The 19,605-nt window shown below is 38.4% G+C and overlaps 1 protein-coding gene across 1 annotated transcript in view; it reads left to right on the forward strand.

Moving 5' to 3' along the window:
* Positions 1-19,371, forward strand: part of LOC122808260 (melatonin receptor type 1C-like) — a 99,807-nt gene extending 80,436 nt beyond the window's left edge. Inside the window, exon 2 of the mRNA XM_044079223.1 lies at positions 18,581-19,371. Within this exon, the coding sequence (XP_043935158.1) occupies positions 18,581-19,371 (791 nt within the window). The remainder of the gene's footprint in view (positions 1-18,580) is intronic.
* The last annotated feature ends 234 nt before the right edge of the window (positions 19,372-19,605 follow it).

The raw sequence follows: 19,605 nt of genomic DNA on the forward strand, positions 1-19,605 counted from the left end.
CTTACAGGTATTATTACACTACCCTATGGCTTTAGTTTGGACAGTGGTATGGTTGTAGACAGCTATATACATGAACTGTGTTTTACCTGCGGTATATACCTCTTACCTGGTATACCTGTGGAGGTATTGTTTGTTAACACTACCTGGATGTTTGTGCGTATATTACCAGATTCCAGGTTGATGCTATGCACATACCTCTCCATCTCTTATTGCACACATTCTGGGCAAGCCTTGACAACATGCAGGTGAAACTGGGACATATTTTGACTATTGTCCTCATAAACCTTTGGTGAGTTGCTACAATGACAGGTTTGTTTTCATATACATTTTCCAAATATTTACAGGTCTGACAGTCAGTTATATGACATTAAATGCTGCCTAAATGTCAGAGATCATCACACTGATATGCCAGGGGACAGTGTAACAGGCAGCAGAAATGGGCCAATTATCTGGACATTCTGGACAAATCTGTACAGTTGAGGGGTATGATTCTGCATACAGCTTACTACCACTCCCAGGATTTGAACCATGGCTGTGTCTGCTTAAAATAAAACAGTGTACATCACAGTTGTTGCATTCTCTTAACAGTACATTACAATATGATACCAGAGTAAACTCAAGCAATTCAGGAGTTAGACCTTTCTTACCAGGCTGTTACCCTTTTATTTACATACACCCTATATGAGACTCTTCCTGCCGTATTGTCTGGTTTATTCAGTTCATGCCATACACAATGCAGGTTTTATACTGGCAATTAACTTTCTACTACTTTTAGATTTATTTCTTATGACAGTACATGCAATATTATTACTAACCTGCCTCGCAACGCAGCCTCTGTAGCCTACAGGCATGGGCTTCCTGATTCACAGCCCACTCTGCTGCTGCTTTCAAAGACATAAGAGGAATATTTAGCCATACCTATTGATAATATACATGAACTGGCAATTATTAAACAGGTAATAGGATGAGTACTTACACATGGCTGGGACATCACCCAACTGCCTAGCTTCTTGGTTCCACTGATCCAAGAGCTCCCTCTTCCTCTGTTTCAGGTTGGCATAGTGATGCCTGACCTGCTTACCAGTTTGAGGGATGCCAGTGGCACTGGTGAGGTCACAGGTGAGATGGTCGCAGGCTTCCACTTTATATTGGGAACCCTGGTACTGGCCCTGCAGCAGTTGCTGTTCATGGCCATTAATGAGGACTTCTGCCATGATTTTGGACTCCTGGATGCCCCAGTGCTATGCTCAAAAGCACAATCCTTCTCCCACACTGGCCATAGTGCCGACAGGAGAAAGCTGCAACCAGTTATGAGATATATTCCACCTGTGGAGTTTAAATAGGGCTGATTTCTCACACTTTGCCATGATTGGATGGTTTTGAATATGCTATGCTATGGACAAACCTGCTTACCTAAGGTTGTCATTGCTTAAAGGGGTATACCAATGGGCAGATTGATTTAACTGGGCTACACATTGCTTACACCTAGTAAGCAGGGGTGTGCAATGCTTAGCATTGCTTATTTTTACATTTGCACACTATTTGCTGCTTGGCATTCATTTATCATTCATTACATGTTATATATTTGTTTAGTGTCAGTGATTCATGTGTATGTACACTGTATGGGGTCCTTGTACTTATTGGGGGATTTCACCACTGTATTACAATGACACCTCACATCTGGACTTAATGCAGTACTCCATTTCACATATATATGTTATGTAGTAGGTTATACAACATAAAACTATTTATAGATTCCTTTCACATGTAAATTGTGATTTTGCTATAGTGAGGATCTGTTTGGGTATACCTCAGTTTTATGTACAGCTGTGATGACTTACTGATTAACTGCTGTGACTATAGTGTACAGGGTCCTGGGTTCAAAACCTGCACGGGCTGCTTATTTTGTTGCTGGGCAGAACAGGGGCTGTTGGATACAGAGTGATTAAGGCACTTTTAAGCAGTTATAAGCAGGTTTGTAAAACAGTAAGCAATGCTAACTTCCAGTTAAATATGCTTACAGAGAGTTAGCTTCAAAATTGCTTAACCTGTGTGCGTATTGCTTACCCCATTTGCAAACAGGATTAAACCCACTTACTACTGCTTAAAAGTGCTGAATCCTGCTTAACCCTCACTAATTTAGAAATAAATGAAACATGGGTATTGGGAAAGTGGTAGATTTGGACAAGCTATGGATTTATCATTCATTACACATTATACCTTAATTTAGTATCCCTGATTTATGTGTACGTATACTGTATGGGGCACTTGTGTTTATGTGTGGATTATACCACATTATTACAATGAAACCTCACATCTGCACTTACTGCAGTACTCCAGTTCATAAATATATATTTAGTAGGTTATACAGCAAAAAATGTTTATAAAGTGATTTCACATGGAAAATGGAATTTACTACAGTGAGAATCAAACTGGGAACGACTGCTCACAAAGCTAGCACTCTGACCACTGCACTATTGCAGTTATGCTTCAATTGAATGTATTTTGCTGTTTATCTTCTTGTGCTATTTAAGCTACAGTGTGCGTAGCTAAGCAATGGGCAAACTTGCGCACCTATGGTTAAATTTGATCTGTTTGAAAAAAAAAAAATTCTATACTGTTATTTTCTCTAGGAAGGGATAGGTTTCACTTATTGCTGTGGATTTCTGTGTGCATCTGCACATTTGGCAGACATCTTAGCAACCCCCCCATACCTCTCAACATCTTCAGACAAACTATCTGGACAAAGCTTGACAAACTGTGGTACAACTACGGACATATTTTAATTATTGCTCTCATAACCTTGGAAAAGTTACTAGAGTAACAGGATTTGTTTTCATATATGTTTTCTGATGGATTTTGGTGTCTGAGACACAAATGTATGCCATTATTTCACGGCTTCATTCCTGACATCATCCCATGATTTCCCTGTACAAATTGGGTACAGGCCAACTGTATGGGCAACAAATCAGGACATTATGTGATGATTTGTACAGTTGGGAGGTATGCAACCTCCTATTGGTGTTCTCACTCATTGTAATTGCAGAATGGCACTTCCTGAGTGCAGAGGCGTGTGTATTGTGAGAGCTCTGCTCTCAGAAATACCCCCTGCACTCGTCCACGCTCCATGTCCATTTAGGAGCAGAGGCAGTGTGCCTTCATTACTATGCATGGTGCACTGTTGTGCTGCCCTAAAATGGTTGTTTCCATGCAGAAATAATTTATTCCTGCATGGGAGAATAGTGAATCCCGGGGTAAATTTGACAAAATTTGTTTCGTATGAGCAAACAATGGTCTTGCACAAATAATAATCTGACTGTTACTTAGAAACTACACAACAGTAAGCACAAGCTATTAATTTAACTAAAAATGTTTCATGAAAGCACACACATGAGCGAGGGAGTGGCACCAGGTGTCAAATAAGGTAGCTACTACTCTTTGTTCTGAGGTACTTTCACTGGCATTACTATATTTACTGTAATATGACTAAATAACTGTATTAATTTCTTCTTTGAAATGCCATAAATGATCTGCAATTATGCAGAATAGCAGTAAGTGGTGACATATACTGCTTCAGGGTCATGTATGCTTTCATTTCCAATCTAATTATTACTGACATACTGCACTTTCTTACACTTGACTGATTCATTATAAAAAAAGTCATGTAAATGTCAAGGAATATATGCACAGACCACTGAATGATGCTATACCTATAACAACTTGAAAAGTTGAAATCTGTTATTTATTTATACAATGCCATTTTTATTTATGTTATATACATACCTACTATTTACTTTTGTTGACTATTTTGAAATGTATGAGACAGTGACACCAACCATTCAACTTTCCTTTAAAGCTCTGTTTCGTTGTAAGCAATCTCCTCAGAGCAGCAAAAAATATGAGAAATTTGGAGAAAAAGAGAATGGCTTAATAATTATTAATATGTGTGCATTGTGCTCTAAAGAGAATGGTATATTTTATATGTCTACTAGGTTTGATAATACAGCTAAGGCATGCACAACACCTTACCCACCTCTTCTATCCTTCAGTGTATCATGTACTCCATTCTTTATTTGTTTGGAAATATATAATGCTACTTTGCCAAATTTATGCAAAGTTGGCTGCAGGAATAGTTATTTAAATCAAAAAACTTGCAACATACTAGTGGAGATAGTAAGCAAATGATCTGGCAAGCAAAAAATCTAACCAATCTAAATTTATTCTGTAATACACAGCTTTAGTTGAATGTTTTCATCTTGAAAACTCAATACTTCATCAGAACTAAAGCTGAATTTTAGATACACCACCTATTACTTTAGCAAAATAAGCTAATCAAAACAGTCCAATTAGCTCATGTGATGGGACAATTGAAACTAAAAAAAAAACAGTTTAGCATTCTTATTTATAATGGTTACAGCAAGATATGGCCATCAGAAACTATATGACACTTAAATTAGTTCTAAAATAAATGATAAAACCTAATAACATAGCAGACTAATGAACAAATCATAACTCAAAAGTATATAATACAACTTCATGGTAGTACAAAGTGTTTTAATGAAGAACTGATAGGTGGCTGCCATGTAAATGACTAGATAAATATTTTGTATTTTATAAATATTTTATAAATAATTTAAGAATAGTTTAAAATTAATTTAACAATATTCAGAACTATTTAAAAATATATACATATGTTAGCAAGTAATTATTTGTGTTGATATAAATATAAACATGAATATAAGAATGTAATATAGATGAACTATGACAAGTTTCACAACAAAAGATAAGAAAAAAGTATGAAAATAGCTGTGGAACCAGAGGTTCACCAAAATATATCACTATTTATAATTTAGCTGAACATAATTTTAGTAGGCTGCCAATGAATACATGAACATTTGGCGTAGACAATGCAGTGGTATTAAATTCTCAGCTGCAAATATTTTAAACTTGATTTTTCTTTCCCATGCCTCACTCTGAAATCCTTAACAATTGTATTAATAACAGAAAACGTATAACTTGATTATCCTATATAAGACTGTATACACCTAAATAATGCATTCTTCCTCATAATATCATTAAGATGTTCATATGCCCATTTTCTTAGTAGTCGCTCAGTCTCGCCAATATAACAAGAATGACATGCCTGACAAATGGCTGCATAAACAACTCCACATGTACCACCATAATTTGCAGAACAGGTTATCTTTGTGTGTTACCTCTATATAGTACTGGTAATATGTCAGCTTTATTAAAATAATTTCATTGTTTACATAACCCCCACTTCTTGGTACGGTACATCCTGTTGTTATACTACATGTTGATAGCATCTACCTTTTAAATGCTGTCACTTTTTTTTTTTCAAAATGATTTCTAAGATTTTTTCCCTTTTGTATACAAACATAGGATTCTGATCTAAAATCTTTGACATCTTGCTATCCAACTTGAAAATAATCCAATTTGCAGGGTGACATTCTCAATCAAAGGTGAGACAGTAGTAAATTTTCGAACTGTGGTGCTTTCATATTTGGGTTTGTCTAATATTTCATGGTTCAGCTTGTTGGATATTGTTGTTCTTTCCCTTCCCAGTAGAGGTTTAAACCTATTCTATTTATCTTCCATGTGTACTTAATTTAACTTGTTCAAAAGGCCATGTGAATATCCTTTAACAGAAAATATATTTAAAAGAAAATATTTCTCTCTTTCAAAAACATCATCATCCAAATCATCCTCACCAATCTAACCAACTGGTCTTTAACCTATTTGGTCTTTTGTGGCATAGGGTGACAGCTACTATAATGTAGATATGAATTTGGGAAGGAAGGATATCTATAAATAGTAGAGACAAACACTTCCCACAATTTAATCAAGGTTATATTAAACAAAATCTCATCCTGTTGGTAAGAAAATTTAAATTTCAAAAAGCCTGTTGTATTATTTAACTATATAATAAAATCTTGTATAATAGATACAGAATCTTTTCAAAAATGCATATACCATCTACAAATCTAAAATCACATGTCTAACTATGGGTAAACTTGGAAGGAAGAACAAAGTCCCCCTCCCATTCCTAAATAACAGTATTGACATATATAGGGTGCTGTGTACCACACCATTAACCTGCTGATAAAAACTCCCCTTCAAAAAAAGTTAGCATACTCTCCATACAATTTACTTGTACATCTAACCTTTGGGAATTAAAAAAATCACAGTAAAGCAAGGCAACCCTAACTATTGCCAATCCTCCATTGTGTGATATATAGAAGAATAGATCAACAACATCAATAGTCAAAAATAAAATCTTTATCCCAAAGATCCTTGTTGACATATTTCTCATATTTGACATAATTGTTTTCAGTCCAAGATTTTTCGAACACATACATTTTCAAATTCTTATTTACATTTTAATAGTGGACAGCCTTTCTCACAGAAGAAAGGGATAGTCAAGGGGCAATTAACCAGAGCCTCAAGGATGTGCAGTGAGGTGGTTAATTTTCAGAAACTATTTTTATAAAGGAATTACCGGTGTTGGCTTATAGACAGTTTGACAGAGGAGGTTGTTACAGACAGGGAACAGAAGTACAAGCCCCTTTTGGGTTTAAGTTGTGTGGCAACAATGACCAGAGAGCAGACTGATGAAGACTTTGGTTCAGTGTTTATACATATTCTGCAGCATCCTCAGATATAGAGAATATTATTAAAAATACTGGGGAGTGCTTACAGTTAATGAAGATACTAACAAAATTATACCTAGACAACCTAGATTTATCAGGAGAAGAGACATGAACTTGAAGGAGATGTTTGAGAAGGCAGATTGTGTAAATGTGAACTTGAACAATAGGAAATTTGGAACATTCAGTTGTGAGTTTTGCAATCAGTGGACGTTCATGGCTGATCATGATAATATTTATTTAGCAGCAAGGGATTTTTCAATAAGGTCCTCCTGACATTATAATTGTACCAGTACAGCAGTAGTATATTTGGTTACCTGTGAAGTATGTCCCAGTTTTTATATTGGGAAGACTGAGAGGTGTTTAAGGAAATGGGTATATGAACATTCATATGATATAGCACATGAGAAGGAGACCAGTGCACTGTTTAAACACCTTAAAAATTGCAGGAATGCCAAATTCAGATTTTTTTGTGGTGGAACAAGTTTTATATGATCCCAGGGGTGGTTGCTGGAAACCCAGATTAGAATACAGGGAGTTATTCTGGCAAATTAAACTGGATGTAGGCAAACCACCTGGATTGAATGACCACATTAGTATTAATAGTGTTCTTAGATTAAGGGCTGCTAAATTGTGAAATATGTTTCAATTTCATCCATGATGACATTCGAGTTTTTTAGGGGCATGTTTTAACTACTATATTTAGCATTTAATACACCGTGTTAGGCATTTTATCTGTTTGCTTAATTCATTTAAGGGTTAAGACTGTTGTCTTGAGTGAGAAGGGGTTTTAAATGATCTATGTTTATTGATAGGTGGGTCATGTCTGCTGGTAATTTTTTAAGAAGTGCATTTTACATTGTATAATTGTTCTGAAGAAGCCTGGGAGTGTTCCAGGTGAAAGCGCTAAACCTTTTATTCATAGTTGTGTATATTTGGTTATTAAACTACTCTGCCTTTTTGTTTGGAGACTTTTTTCTAGATTTCATGGTTTTGCTTCTTAGAAGTTTATTTGCAGGTTATTGTCACTGCAGATGCAATAACCTACCTCTGCAAATTACTGTATCTGTGGTGACACTGCTCACCTGAGTGGGGGGATCCCATTCACTAAGGTGAGGTCATCCCCAACTTCTTAAATATTTCTGCTCTTTCATGATCTTCCTGAAACACACTTATTCACCTTCTGCAAGAATGATTCCTGCAGTATAATGAGAGTCTGATGGCCTATTTCTTAGTGCAGATTAGGACATGACCCTGAATTTTAATGGATTTCATTGCCTTAAGATCACATTACAGAATGAGATGTACAGTTATGATGCTGAGACAACTAGTGGATAAACCACACCACCAGGGTGTGTCATAACTTGATCTAGCCCATAACACCCTGTACAAACACAGGCTCAGTGCAGAAAGGCATAGGAATTCATAGATGAGATGCACAAACACCAGCATCTTGTCCATAAGCTTAGGCTTACATGGTGGCTAGGCACATGCACGATTAATGCATGACTCATTTACAGCAATACAAAGGCAGCTACACCAACAATAACACTTTCACATTTGCTCATCACTGTGGTTTATAGAGATAAACATGGCTAAGATTTACACATGCATAGAACTTTTTAAATCTGACAAAATTTACTCCAGTCTTTAACAGTGCAACATTTGAAAAGCCACTGTGCTCCACATTTTGAGAAAGTTTATGGGAATGCACAAAAAAAAAAAATATATATATATATATATATATATATATATATCTCAGAGACAACAGAAAATTACTGAAAATTTATCAGTACCTTTGGCAGTAATATTTTCAGGGTTAGTCTCTAGCTTACTGGAAAGGCAGGAAATATTGCAATACTTTTATTCTCCTTCCTGCAAATATTTTGAATGTTTAAGGTGCCACATTTAGCATTGTCTGCATTGCTATTTCATCTGTACACTGTCTTAATGTAGAAACTGTTTTTTGTTAATGCCCAGTTCCACTCTACAAGTAACCTTCCTGTAAATAAGAAATGATATACATGACAAATTAATTGTCATGTTACTTCACCTTTGTAGTAAACTCTTAAAGCCCTACATTTTACTAACCACAATCTCACACGCACTGAAGCCATATATAATGCTTTACTGTACTTCTGCTAGTTTTTTAATAATGAATGAAATGTATGACTCAGAGTTGATTGAAATTATATAGATAAGACAGGTGTAATTTTTTTGTTAGTGTATACTTATAGGTTTTAAAATGTTGCAGCAGCAGAGAGAAGAACAAGGCACTGAAGAGACAACTTCAGTTCTTAGGGGAATTTTTTCATAGGTTCATAGGTTCATAGGTTCATACTAGGCTATCTGCCCTAGGGCATTTATAAGCCTAGCCAGAGTGTGTTTGGCTTTCGCCTCCCATTTTAAATTAATTTTGCTATGCCCTTTTTCGAGTTTAGTATACTGTGCCTCTGTCTAACAGTGACACAGAAGTGATACCCGGGGTAAACCTAGGATCTCCCATCCACTCATCAAGATTCCTCTTGAAGAGAGTCAATGAGGGACTCTGCCTAACCTGGACTGGGATTTTATTGCAGAGTGAAGGGAGCCTCTGGGTTATGAATCTGTCCCTCCAGCATGTCCTATTTATTTCAGTGCTGAGGTTCAAGTCTCTCGAGCATGTAGCTCGATGGGATTTGGATTTTCTGAGGTGCAGCATGTCCATTAATTCCGGGTTGGACATGGCTTTATACGTCAGGCACAGATCGCCTCTGAGCAGGCGGTATGCCACTGAGTAGAGCTGGAGTTTCTTTAACCGGCAGCATATGGCATCTGTTTGAGCCCTTTGATCCTCTTGGTGAGGTACTTTTGGGGTCTTTCCAGTTGCTGCAGGTGTCTGGTAAGGTACATCCCAAAAGGGGCATTGTACTCAATTATGGGCCTGATGAGGGATGAGTAAAGAGGCACGATGACCTCCCTGATCTAGATGTGAATCCCTTCATGATTAGGTTGGCTATATAAAATGTTTTTCTAACCACTTTGGCCACATGGTTGTCAAATGAGAGATTGCTATCAACTTGGGTCCCCAGGTCCCTAATTACCTCTTTTGTACTTAATGGATTACCACCTATGTGGTAATTTGTGGGCACTTAGTTTTTGCCAAAGGGGATGACTATACACTTTTTGGTGTTTAGCTTGAGGCCATGGCTCTGGCACCAGTTGTCTGTTTCTATGAGGCCCTTTTGGAGGATGCTTGTGTCGGCTGGAGAGTCGATTATGGTACCCAGTTTGCAGTAATCTGCGAACTTGGTCAGCCACAGTCCTTCCGTGTTGGCCTGTACCTCCAAGAAATATATACTGAACAAGAGCGGTCCCAGGACTGAGCCTTGTGAAATGCCACTTGTAACTGGTTTGGAGTCTGACATGGCTCCAGCAATTCTAACCATGTGTGTTCTGTCCTTGAGCCAGTTTGCAACCGATCTAGTGACATAGGGGTTTATATTTAAGCTGGTGAGCTTATCTATAATGCCCAAGTGGGGTATTGTATCGAAGGCTTTTGCAAGGTCCAGGTAGGCTGTGTGGACCACCTTCCCCTCATCAATGGCCTTGGTGACTGTTTCAAAGAAATCGACCAGGTTTAAGAGGCAGGATCTGCCCTTAACAAAGCTGAACTGGGTAGGATCCAGTGTCTGTAGGTCCCCAATATCTTTATTTATGAGGTCCATGATGATCCTTTCCATAACTTTGCAGACCAAGCTAGTCAGGCTTATGGGGCGATAGTTTCCAGGATCCGTTGGGGCACCACCTTTGTGGAGAGGGACCACTGTGGCTGTACGCCACTCTTTGGGTACATATCCTGTAGTAAGGCTGATATTGAACAGTAGTTTTATGTTTGAGTTTAGCTCTTCTTGGAGTTCATGTAGGACGCAGCCTGGGACACTGTCTGGTCCCATTGATGCTGTGTTTTTTGCTTTGGAGAGGGCGGCTCTTACCTGAACATCGGAGAAGTCAGGGGGCAGAACTCTGCTGGGATAGATATTTGCCCTTTTGGTGGGGGGGGGGAGTTTGCGCTGAACCTGTCAGCTAGGATGTTGGCATTGTCTGTGGGTTCGATGTATTTTTTTTGTCATTTTGGAGTAATTCTGAGCATATCTGGGAATTCCCACCCAGGTTCCTAACATAACTAAAGAAAGCCTTGAGATTATCCTTAGTGTCCTGTGCAATTTTTCTCTCGAAGCTGGCCTTAGACGATTTTATGAGTGCCCGTAGTTTTTTGCTAATACTGATCAGAGATGCCTTCCCTTTCTGGGATTTTGCTCTATCATGTAGTAGCTTCCTCCTTCTATTGTATAGTTTGTTTATGGCTGGGGTCCACCAGACAGGATGTCTGCCTTTGGAGGATTGGGTCTTGGTTTTATTTGGGATTGCATGATCCATGCATTCCTGAAGGTGTTCATACAATGTGTTTATAAAGGATTCTGCGGTCTGGGCCATATTTTCCACAGGCTCGGGGACTTTAAAGGATTCCACCTTGGTTTTGAGGAGTGTGAAATTTGCTTTAGAGAAGTTTTTCACTGTGGTTTTCTGGGCAGGGGGTGGGGTCGGGATGTGAATATCCAGTGAGATTAGTTTATGGTCTGATCTTACCAGTGAGGGATACACTTCTGGTCTGGAGCATAGAGTCTCCATGTTGGTGATGATCAGGTCCAGTATGTTTTCCCCTCTTGTGGGAGTGGTAACAAGTTGTTCCATAGCATTTGAGTTTATAAATTCTAGGAACCTTTGGGCTAGGGTGTTGGAGCTAGAGTAATGCTCCCAGTCTATGTTTGGGTAGTTGAAGTCACCCAATATAATGGTGTTTGAAGAGAACTTCATATTTTCCAGTGCTCTCAGGAAGGCCGAGTGGGGTTCCTGGGTTTGGGAGGGTAGTCTGTAACAGGCTATAAACTGGAAGGCAGTTTTACCCACTGTTAGTTGCACATGGATAGTCTCTGATGCTTCGTGCTGTACCACCAACCTGGAGGTGTGGGTATCTTTGACGAATATTGATACTCCCCCTCCTTTTGTGGCTCGGTCCAAGTTTTGGGGCCAAAAAGCATGGTATGAGGTATAACCTGGTAGTGCTGGGTTGCTCTCGGGAGCCTTGAACCAGGTTTCTGTTACTGCACAGATATCGATGTTCTCCATGCTAAGGAGAGTTTCAAGTGCGGGCATCTTGAGGTTTAGACTTCTGTCGTTGAGTAGCATTACTCTTAGTTTCTTATCCCTTGTGATACCTATGGAGGTGGGTTTGTCTTTTGAGCCTTGCCTAAAAAAGGCACTATGGGGGAAGCAAGAGCCTTTGCCAATATCCGAAAGCCCAGGGGTGACAGGTGCAAGCCATCCCTAGCGAAGCATCGTGGCTTGTCGAGCATGTCATCCCAGGCTGACAGGCAGTGGATCCCCTTTGAATGACATGAATACTTAAGCCAATTGTTGAAATTGATCATCTTGTCTTCATAATGTGGCATCATTCTTGGTGAGGGTAAGATGCTACTCAAGGTCGGGGTTATACCCGCCTGGGCTACATGCTCAGAGAGCTCCTCTATGTCTCTTTTCATGTAGTCCAGGGAGGTACATCTCAGGTCATTCACACCAGCATGGACAATGACCGAGTCATATTTGTACTTGCCTTGGAGTGACCTGAGTGCTTGTGTTATGTGGCGGATCCTAGCGCCCGACAGGCAGCTCACCGTGACCTTCTCCTTGTTCAGCTTGGTGAGTGGGACGTCAGTGTGCCTGACGATAGAGTCACCTATTACAAGTGTATCAGGTGTGTTGTTTAGCCTTGAGGGCTGTGACTGTTTGGCACACTGGCTTTGTGAGCTATGTGTTGCACGTGTTTTGTTTTGGGATAGCAGTTGCTTGGGTGTCTGCTTTGGAGGTCTCTGCTGCTTAGGCAAATTTTTATTTAGAGCCTCTGAGTATGTTTTTGTGTGTTTATGTGTTTGGTTTGTTGTCGTGGTAGGTCTATGTGAGACTGGAATTGTAGTGAGTGTGGTTTCCTTTTCCTACTGACTGGTTACGCCAGTACTGAGTTGAGAGAGTTTAGCCTCCAGTTTGGCTATATGGTTGCATCTCTCACATGTGTTGGAATTTGATGGGAGGAGGAGCGGGTTGTCTGTGTACATGAGGTAGTTGTAACATTGCCTCAAGATTCACAGATTCACCAGCTGGACTTGAGAGGAGATTGACAACTGACATTTGGACATGCTAGAATAGTATTGGGAATTCCTTTATAATTGAAAAAAGGGCCAATGTGGAACAAGGTACTCAAGGGGAGTTTGTGAGTGTGTAGTGCTTTTAATTTTTTAGTGCTGACTTATATAATTGCTTTAGTGAGCAAGTGCCAGGTAACTTAAATGCAATGTGTTACAGGTAACTAAAAATGACAAACAGTAGCTTTCTTTCAAGTGAAACAAGGAAATAAGTACAGTAAGCAATGCAGATATCACTAGGGATCCACAGAAGCACTGAAAAGCTGCGTTTTAGGTGGAATTAGCGTTTCAGGGAAATAACAAGCAAAAAAACAACAAGCATACAAACAAAGCTAGATTCAGCAGGCCTGGATCTAGTCTATGCTACAGCAAACAAGGTGTACCAATTTCCGTAAGAAACAGTTCAAATATGCAGGCACTATAAGCCTTTAACCAGCAATTCCCAGCTCAGAAGGGCAGAGTCCAGCCTCTCCTCCCACAAGAGTGCAGACCACGAACCTTCTTAATGTAAAATAACTGGCCTGAAGCCTAAGTGCTTAAACCAGAACTAATACACTTCTAGAATAACAGACACTGAGCCCTCAATCAGCAGTTCCCAACTTAGAAGGATGTGAACTACCTGTCCTGCCACCACAGTGCAGGCCACAAACATTCCTAATGTAAAACAACTGGTCTGAAGCCCAAGTGCTTAATCCAAAAGACTTAGAATGATAGCTACACTTTAATCAAGTTACTACCAAGCAGTAATAAATACAATTGAATACTTTAAAGAATGCCTGGATTAGTGCTCAAGTTATACAAACAAAGCTAGATTCAGCAGGCCTGGATCTAGTCTATGCTACAGCAAACAAGGTGTACCAATTTCAGTAAGAAGCAGTTCAAATATGCAGGCACTATAAGCCTTTAACCAGAAATTCCCAGCTCAGAAGGGCAGAGTCCAGCATCTCCTCCCACAAGAGTGCAGACCACAAACCCTCTTAATGTAAAATAACTGGCCTGAAGCCCAAGTGCTTAAACCAGAATTAATACACTTTTAGAATAACATACACTGAGCCCTCAATCAGCAGTTCCCAACTTAGAAGGATGTAAGCTACCTGTTCTGCCACTACAGTGCAGACCACAAACCTTCTTAATGTAAAACAACTGATTTGAAGCCCAAGTGCTTAAACTAAAAGGCTTAGAATGAGTTACACCAAGCAGTAATAAATACAATTGAGTACTATTAAGATGACTCAAAAGCAAAATAAAGTAGGAAGAAACACAAATACAGTAAAAGCAGATACATTTTTTTTTTTTGAGTGAGCAAATGAGATGGGCCCAAGAGTTACAGGACAGAAACAAGTGCAAATGCAGGCCTTCAAATCAGAAAGTTGAGAGAGATGGAAGACTGCCCAAATGGCCAATAACTACAAATTCTGGTCCAGAACCACTCCTTATGTGGTAGACAGGTTAACTAATGCTTACCACTCCCACTGATAAGCTAGAAGGCTTCCCTCCAACACAGAAAGGCTTGGGGATCTCAGAAGCTTACAAACAGTCCTGGATACAGCAAATCTGTATCTGGAACACTAATTACAGGAAAGGTAGGAAACAGGCTTACAATTTTTTTTTTTTTTTTTTTCAGAAAAGTAGCAAAAACAGTAGTAAAAACAATTCACATGCAGTGCAAGCTGGCACACTTGAGTATGTAGCAATATTAGTCCACACACAGTTTGAAAAATGTAATTAAATTAAAAAGGACTAAAAGCAAGTGCAGAAAGGGTTTATTAGGTAGAATGCGGTAAAGAGATGGGACTGGGGGAGTGTCCTAGATCAAATCTACAGTGGGGCGGGCACTGCAAAAGCCACCAAATTTAAACTACAACCAAGAACAGGGAGGGGGGGTGGGGAAGACAAAGAACAGGGAGGGGGGGTGGGGAAGACAGTTTCAACAGAGATGTGAGGAATCACAGTGCAAATTTATAAAACCAGAAAAATATACACTGATCTCTGTATATTTGCAGAACAGTAAGACAACAGATATCTAAGCAACAATTTAGCTCTATAATACAGAATAACACAGAAAAATATACTCAGCTCTATATATTTGAAGATAGTCTTGTAAGGCTCTCTCTCAGTGTACAGGTTCCAATTTAAATACAGGATGAATAGAGAACATATAGGATTTTTTTTTTTTTTTTTTTTTTTTGGGAAAAGGGGAGGTCACAACATTCAGAGAGAGCTAAGGCATGTAATCAAGTAGTATCTGACATAAGTTCTGCAGGGGGAAGGAACCATGACTTTGAGTAGTGCAGGAAAAAAACTAATGACATGGCTGGACATGCAAGGACAACGCCAAGCAGAATGCAATTGTCCATAGGAAAATTGGTGGTGGACCTTCCAAAGTCCATCCTTTAATACCAGATGATGAGTACCTACATTCTATGAGGGGCAATAATACTGATACAGATGAGGATGACACAGGAATCATCTGAGGTGGTGTTGACACCACTACATTCAGAAACCTACAACATCCACTGACAGACACTGTGAAAGGCTACTGTTTAGATAACTTTATTAATTTCTAGTAAGATGTACCTAGCATGATGCCCTACATTTTTATTACTATAACATGTTTTGTATTAGATACTCCATCAACATCAGGTGTAGCTCAAACTCAACGGACACTATGGACATCACACCTTTAAGAAAGAAAACTCATGTTTAACAGTAACAGGTTAAAATGATGACATCTTGACATATTTTTTCACAAGGTTAGCAAAAGAAATAAACATTATGTGCAGCACCACTGCAGATTAATGATAATAGCAGAATGGCTATCGGTAATGATGCCATTGCTCTCAGCCTCAGGACAGTGGCATTCAGTAGCAAAGTATAGTTGCATTGCTTCTTCACCACAGCAGGTGTTTACAATTTATGCAAAATACAGTACTGTTCTTTCTCCGCCGCCCCCCCCCCCCCCCCCACACACACACACACACTATCTCTCTCAGTCTGCTTGGTAACAACCTGTTTATATGACAGACAAAACAAACTGATTTCTCTCAAGTTCTTGAAATGGGCATATAAGAGATTACATTATTAAAAAAACTGTAGTAATTGTTAGAGCTGCCATTAATGGCTTCTAAGTAAAAAAAACATTGCATCTCTGTCATTGCAGGCATACAGTCTGAAAAAAAAAGTTAAATGTGTTTTTAGTCCATACATGTGGAAGGTGATTTACTGCAACTGGTACTGAGATTTTAGTTTTACTCTCCTGCCATATGTACACACTTGCAAGCAAATGGCAGTTGTCCTAGCTCACATATCTTCTGATAATCTCTCTGGCTGGAGAGTCTAAAGATGTATTCAGAAGGTTGATTTAGAAAATATGTCAGATCATTTTTCTTTTTTTATTGCCACAATCCCCCCTTCATGCTGCATCATGAATATTGTGGACAGATGAGATTGCTAACTATATTCTTTTAGGCAAGGCTGGTCTATACCAATATATATGTGGAAAACAATGTCCCATCTCAAAATAAATACAGTGAAAAAAATCATATCATGACAGCAAGTTTTTTTTTTTCCAGACTAGAACTAACAGTTAATGAAATTACACTGAATCTAATATTGCAGGCTGCAAAGACTAACTTATATACAATAAACAAATTGCTCTCCAACTTAGATGGCACCTTCTAGAATTTTCTTTTCAATCATAATTCCTATCCTTAAGCTGACAGTAACATCATGCAATCACCATCTAGCATGGCTCAGACTTTTACATTTCAGATGGCTTCAAGTGCAATAGCTTTTTCTTTACATAGTACTTGTTATAGCCAAGGTTATAAGCACAATGGCAGTCTGTCCAATTACACTCTTCTGACCATATCTTTTGTTCACACTGCAACTTTCATATACAAAGTTTAACTATTTTTTTCAAGTTAAGCAATGTTCCCTAATAATAGACAAAGCAGACCTGTGTTTCCTTATCTGACTCATAGCTGCAAGATCATGTTTCACAGAACACAAATATATTTTCTGGCCTAACTTTCTCAGAAGCAATAGCTAAAATGCAAAAATCCATTCTGACACTTATATTTTAGTATTCCATCCTATTAACATTCACATTCTAGCAACAGTGTGTAGTAAGACAGGGATTACATTTTCCAGAGGGCAAATTAATAACATGAAATAGGGGATGGTTAGCATATTTCAGGCATTGCACAAGGAACAGGAGCAGGAGATGCTTAGAGAATAATGACCTGAAAGGTCTTGAGAGGACAGCTAGCATTGAGCCACGAGATCATTCTATGTGCTTAGAGAAAATCATTTTGGAGAATTAAGCTTATGTTGAATGAGAACTCTACAGTTCGTAGGTAAATGTGGAAGCTGAAAAAAAAAGCATGGTTGTTTGGAAGCTGTTAGCAGATGATAAGTATCTGAATGTTGAAGTATGTGGAACTGTTTTCATGAAAAGTAAGCACACTGAAACTATGAATACTGCTTATTATATTGGGGAAAGTCTAATAACATGGTGACTGTACAATGATGGAATTTTCTGTTTATTTATCAGTTCCGTACAGTTCTAAAAGCCAGGGTTTCTTTATAAAAAAATGGACATTCTAGACAGACCTGTTGCCAGTTTGTTGCCCAGTGCTTACCCTCTCAATTTTTGCAAAATCCCTAAAGTAAGTTAGAGGTTTTTTTTTTTTTTAATCTAAATTTATCACAGCTGTAGGGTTACCTTTATCCACCTCTTTAATTACCCAAACATAGAAATGAACAAGGTAAGTTTTGTGTGAGCCATCTGCTATGTATCTATACTGGAAATGTTAGAGCAGTCCATTTTGTTCTCCAGGAACACTGCATTCTTTGATGTTAGTGCCACTGACATTATTTCTGGTGGATAGTAGCTTCCTCCACCCTTACTGGACTGGCTGCATTGCAGCTTGCATCCAATCTCTCAAGACCACTGCCAATTCTCCTATGGGATCCGCATTTGTCCTTCCCTTCCTTTAGACCCATCAATGCATTTTTCACTTTATATCCCCAGTAGCCCATCCTTTTCTCACTGCTGCTTGCATTCCAAAAATGTTATTTTCACTTTTTTTTTTTGCTGTTGTTGAATGTGGACATAAAGTGTTTTAGGCCTTTTGCCTTTCACTCAACTTCATCAAGTTTTTCTCTCTTCATACAAATTCTCAAATCTCCCTCACCACATCCCAGCTATCTGCAGCATACCTACATAGTACATTTCTATTCTGCATTAATGTTTGTTACAAACTATTCTGTATATATGCATTTGCCCTTCTTATGCACTTTATTACCATATTTCTAACCATTATGTGTACATTCTTCACACTGATCCTCAATTGCCTGTATTTTATTTCCTTCTCTTTTAAACCTCATTTATGTGTATTTCTTTTTTTTCCTCTGGTAACACTGATATCACCACCACAGTACAAAAAAACTGGGTAACACCTCTTTGACCCGTGAAATGCGACTGATAGAAATAATAATAATAGCAATAATAATAATAATAATAATAATAATAATAATAAACTTTTTGCTTTTAGCAACTTATAAATACCTCATATGATATGATTGTTATTAGAGTCTCAGAAAATATGTTTGAAACTTTGACATAAATTTGTACAAATAAGTAATTAAACTTTATGTTCCTGTTTGCAGGTAATGTCTTTGTCATCAGCTTATCTGCAGCAGATCTGATTGTAGCAGTATACCCTTATCCATTAATCACAATTGCTATCTTACAACAGAAATGGCCCCTAGGTCCTGTCCAATGCAAGGTGTCCTCGACTATTATGGCTCTTGGTCTGTTTGGATCTGTGTACAACATCTTGGCAATAGCAGTCAACAGATATTTCTGTATTTGTCACAGTTCTAGATATGATAAACTATACAGCATAAAGAATACCTACTGCTATGTTTTCTTGACATGGATACTATGCATTATTTTATTGTTGCCTGTCACATCAACAGGTGCCATACAGTATGACTCACGAGTTTACTCATGTGTCTTCAACTTCACCACAAACTTGTTTCTGAATATTGCTTTGTCATCTTTGCAGATTATAATTCCATTGTCCATTGTGATGTTTTGCTACACACGGATTTGGATTTTGGTCATTCAGGCCAAGTATCGGGTCAGGCGGGAAAACAAACAAAAGCTGAAATTTAATGAAGTGAGAAACTTTCTAACCATGTTTGTAGTCTTCGTTCTTTTTGCAGTTTGTTGGGGTCCATTTACTACAGTTGGTCTAGCAGTTAGCTTTAGCCCAAGGGGGAAGGTACCCAGGCTGGCCGACTGGTTGATTGTATTGAGTTACTTCATGGCCTACTTCAATAGCTGCCTGAATGGAATTATTTATGGAATCTTTAACCGTAATTTCAGAAATGAGTACAAAAGAATTGTCTTGTCTATGTGCAGCTGTATGTTCAGACAACTTCAGAAGACCTAGAAGAATCAGACTTATGATTCTTCTGAAATATATAGTGTCTTTCTAATAGGAAAAAAATTTTGCTTTTGCTTTTGCTGACTTAATCAAAAATAACTGCACGTATAACCTAACCTTAAACACTGGGCTAATATCTCTTTGAGAAGGTGGTTAATTGGTTCTGAATATATTACTTTGAGAAGGTAGTTAAATGATTCTGAATATATATCTGTTTATCACGTATGTATAAAAGAAAAG

The sequence above is a fragment of the Protopterus annectens genome, chromosome 8.part0 (genome assembly GCF_019279795.1).
Source record: "Protopterus annectens isolate FY-2018-M chromosome 8.part0, PAN1.0, whole genome shotgun sequence".
NCBI lineage: Eukaryota > Metazoa > Chordata > Ceratodontiformes > Protopteridae > Protopterus > Protopterus annectens.